The sequence below is a fragment of the Arachis ipaensis genome, chromosome B10 (assembly GCF_000816755.2).
Source record: "Arachis ipaensis cultivar K30076 chromosome B10, Araip1.1, whole genome shotgun sequence".
Lineage (NCBI taxonomy): Eukaryota > Viridiplantae > Streptophyta > Magnoliopsida > Fabales > Fabaceae > Arachis > Arachis ipaensis.
The window spans coordinates 131,387,594-131,391,849 of record NC_029794.2 but is presented as its reverse complement, the minus strand read 5'-3'; the positions used below and the strand labels follow the sequence as shown (position 1 = coordinate 131,391,849).

General features: G+C 29.5%; 1 protein-coding gene across 1 annotated transcript; it reads right to left on the bottom strand.

Moving 5' to 3' along the window:
• On the bottom strand, nucleotides 1,477–4,250 carry LOC107621799 (zinc finger protein CONSTANS-LIKE 2-like). Its single transcript, XM_016323795.1, has 2 exons — nucleotides 3,345–4,250; nucleotides 1,477–2,054 (listed from the first exon to the last, which is right to left on the bottom strand). Exons 1-2 carry the CDS (start codon nucleotides 4,164–4,166, stop codon nucleotides 1,698–1,700), a joined length of 1,179 nt encoding a protein of 392 aa, XP_016179281.1. The 5' UTR covers nucleotides 4,167–4,250; the 3' UTR covers nucleotides 1,477–1,697.

Genomic DNA, 4,256 nt, shown 5'->3' with positions numbered 1-4,256 from the left:
TCAAGCCAAAAGAAAAAAAAAAAAAAGAAATTGTCCTTCAACTTCAAGTGGAACTCAAAGTGTGAACTAAAATTGATCAAAGAAACTCAATTCAACCATAAAGTGGATTAATAATAAAAGATGACCAAATATAAAATATTTTATTTCCAAAAATACAATGAAAATTGAAAAATACAAAAATAACAGGGGAAAATTGGATGAAGTCCTATTATTTTTTAGAGAAAATTCCACTCTCTTTCCATGCGAGATGCTAAAATGATACTTCTCTCTCTTCTATTTTATAAATGTACATTTCCCTCCCTTTTAACTTTTAAAAAACCTTCTCTTTAATCTATTTTAAATTTTTTGTATTAACTAATGTTAACTTTATCTATTTTTTAAGAAAAAAAATTATTTTTTAAAAAATACCCATTAACAAAAATTTTATTTTTTATCATTAAATTTTGCTTACCAAAATATCCTTTAATAAATTATTCTTTTATTGATTAAATTGTATTTTTACCAAAATATTTTTAAAATAATTAATAATTAAATTATAATTTTACCAAAATTTTCGTTAACAATTTTTTTATATTTTACTATTAATTTTTTGATATCTATATATATTATTTTAACATTAAATAAAAATTTTTAGTAAGATTAATTTCAATATCAATATATATTAATTGTTACACATATTAACAGTGGTAAGATTTTTTATTTAATGTTAAAATAATATATATCTGTATAACTTCATAATTTCAGATGTTACAATTATTTTTTAATGTTTAAATTTAGATTTTAGATTTATGATTTTAGATGTGTTTTAAAAATATTTTCGGTATAACTTCATAATTTTAGATGTGTTGCAATTGTTTTTTAATGTTTAAATTTAAATTTTAGATTTATGATTTTAGATGTGTTTTAAAAAACTTTTTGTATAACTTAATAATTTTAGATGTGTTACAATTGAAAAAAAAACTACAATTAAAAATATTTTAGTTTGTGTATATAATTATATTCGACCATTCGTAAAACAGATCCTGCATTTTATCAAATGTACAATAAGTAAGGGATTAATTTTTTTTTAAATGCACTGATTTTGAAATTTTTTTTGCAGATATAAATTGAAATATTAAAGAAAAAAACCGTATTATAGAGAGAAAAGAAACGTAAAAGAAGGAAATAATAACTAATTATAAAGTGTGTAGGAAATTAGAAAAAATTTAATTTTTAAAATTTAAATTAATTTTAATTATAAATGTGTATCCTAAAAAATAAGAATATATTTTAGTTAAAAATTAATTAAATAATATTAAAAGCTAATCAAAGGCTGAATTTTGTTGTACAAGTAGCATTTTCTATTTTTTATGTACAGAGCAAAAGAACATGAAAATTTTTTTAGAGGAAAGTGTTGACAAAATTAATATAAAGATATCATATTTATAAACATGAGTATACAACTGAAAAATATAACTTGTCCAAACTTATTTGGACTACATAGAAATAGATCAGTTGTGCCTTCTATTCTTCTTTTTTTAAGATATTTTTTTGAGATAGATATACAGAGACAAAAAGATAAACATAAATATTTTCTATTTATATTTTTAAAAAATACAGAAAATACTAAATTTTGTATCTGTCTGTCCCTGTCTCCACGATCAAACGAATTTTCGCGTCTACTATCTCAAAAACAATATCCAACATAGCACATTTCTTCAGAAGGAAGGAACAATGCCATATCCAGCTTCTGACATTAGGGTTGATGATAACATTTGATCAACTTCAGCTTCTACATCTGTTCTCTTTGCAAAACGACCCTTAATACGTGGCCTGGTTTCTGCATAGGCCTTTCTTGATTCATATCTTATTTTCTTCTCAAACTTTCTTGTTTTCTTTTTCTCTTTGTATCTTAGAACTCTGGCTACTCTGTCCATTGGAGTTAGAAGTGGTGAAGGCATAGGCATTGGAGGAAATTGCTCACTTGTTCCTATTTGTGCCTTTGAATGTGAGATTGACACATCACTCAATGTTGATTCTGGTACAACTCCAACTTCCATGGATGACAATGAAACCTGAAATTTTATAATAGGTTTATGAGATCACAATTCAATGAAATTAACTGCTAAATCACTCACTTCTATAAAACACATGTTAAAATACACATTGAAAATTTATAAATATTGTCTTTATACATAAATATATGGTAGCTGATTTTTTATTTTTGTATGCATACAATATTTTTTATAATTTTAAGAACATGATTCAGTTAGTATACAAATTTAAAAATTGGATTTTTTTTAAACGAAAAAATTTATGTCCAAATGAAATAGATAAAAACTTATCCTTTTTTGGGTAGCATTCTTTTATGGTAGCCACATCTAGATTTTACAATATTTGGATAACCCTTATTTTGGATTCCTAGTTAACTTTCCCAATTCCCATACTCCAATATATAGTGAGGCTGAGGAATTTCGTACAAAACAAAACTTGGTGAAAGAATTTATTCTTACTTTTTAATTTTTTTTTTTAATAAGATAGAGGGGGTAAACCAAGTAAAATGAATTATGCAATGTGATGGGACAAAAATAGTTAAGTTGCCCTTTTGTGTTTCCAGAAACAGAAATAAAGTATTTTATCTCTACAAAGGCAAAATCAAAGTACAACCATCAAGGACATGAACATATATAATTATATATCATCATTTAATTTCCATGTCTGAAAGAGGAAAAATACTAAATTGCACATTCTAGCTAGTAAGCTTCATCCCTTTAGTGAATATATGCTACATAAGATAAAGTACCTAATCATAGAACTTCAAATATATTTCTACAACGTTGCAATAATTGAATAAAAAATAGAATTCATTTTATGACACAACATCATATATTTCTACAACTTTGAAAATAATCTCAATCCTCGTGTAAGAGTGAAAAAGAATGAAAGCTTGTTAGATAATAAACCTGAATTCAATTTAATCATACATGTATATCGTATATATTTGTTTAAACTTTGAAGTTAAAAGTTTCTTTAATCAATCAAGTAAAAATTGCTAAGACTACTACAAAAATAAGAATAGAACTATATTTGAACTAAATAGTTTTAAGTGAAAAATTAGACATTACACCTTTTAGACACTCATTCTTTGAAAAGGTAAAGTAACGAATTTTAACTAAAAAAGTTAGAAAAATTTACGTAATTCAAAATCAGTTATATTTATTTTTAATATATATTTTGTATTTTAACTTATACTAATTTTGGTATTATCTAACGGTTGAATAGATATTTAATGTTAATTACCTAATGCAAATTGAAAACTTTTCTTAAAGCAAAAGCAAAAGAAAAGAAATGATAAATATACTTACACTTTGACTAAGAGAACCATTGTAACTGAATCCAGCACCAACTTTAGAGGAGTCAAACTCGAAACACTGTTGCATCTGAACCGGAACCACGCTGTCATGGTTGTTTCCCTGATTATGATCGCCGCCATAGTTATGCAGCATATCTTGATCTTGATCATGATCAAGACAACTAAACCGGTTATTATTATTATTATCATCATCACAATCCACAAACTCCAAGTACTCATCACCATCGCCGTCACCGTCGCCACCACAAAACAAGAACCCATCACTCTCATCGTTACCACCCATCCTCACAGGATGAGGCAACAACCACGAAGCAGCTTCAGCCTCATCATCACCCTCACACTCCTCATCCTCCATTTCACATCCATGGTTATAATTCTGATTATTAATTGTACCTTCAATTTCAAACACGTGATCATTTTCTCTTTCTGGTTCTCCTTCTTTTTGTTCTTCTTCTCGGATGAGCGAGGAGCAGCCTGAGATGGGGAGAATGGGGACGCGGTGGTGGCGGCCGGCAAGGGGGTTGGCGGAGTGGATGTCGGAGTCGCAGGAGGAGCAGAGGGAGGCGGCGTCGGCTCTGCAGAGGAAGGCTGCCGGGGCACGCTCGCAAGCCTCGCAGACCCACACGCGCTCGTGCCTCGACGCCACCCTATTTGCCGCGTGGACTCTGTCGTCACATGCGGAGCAGAGATAGGCAGAGTCCGCGCGGCAGTACACCACGGAGGGTGCAGAGCGGCACGTGTCGCAGGCACGTGACCAGTTGTTGGTGGAGCTGCAACTCCCGCCAATATTGATGTTTGTTCCTTCCCTCAGCATGTTTTCTGTTGTAACTGTTTTTGTGTGCGTTTTCAGCTAGTAAGTTAGTTACGGAGCGCGTTGTCTTTGGTGTTTTGGGTTGCTAGAAAT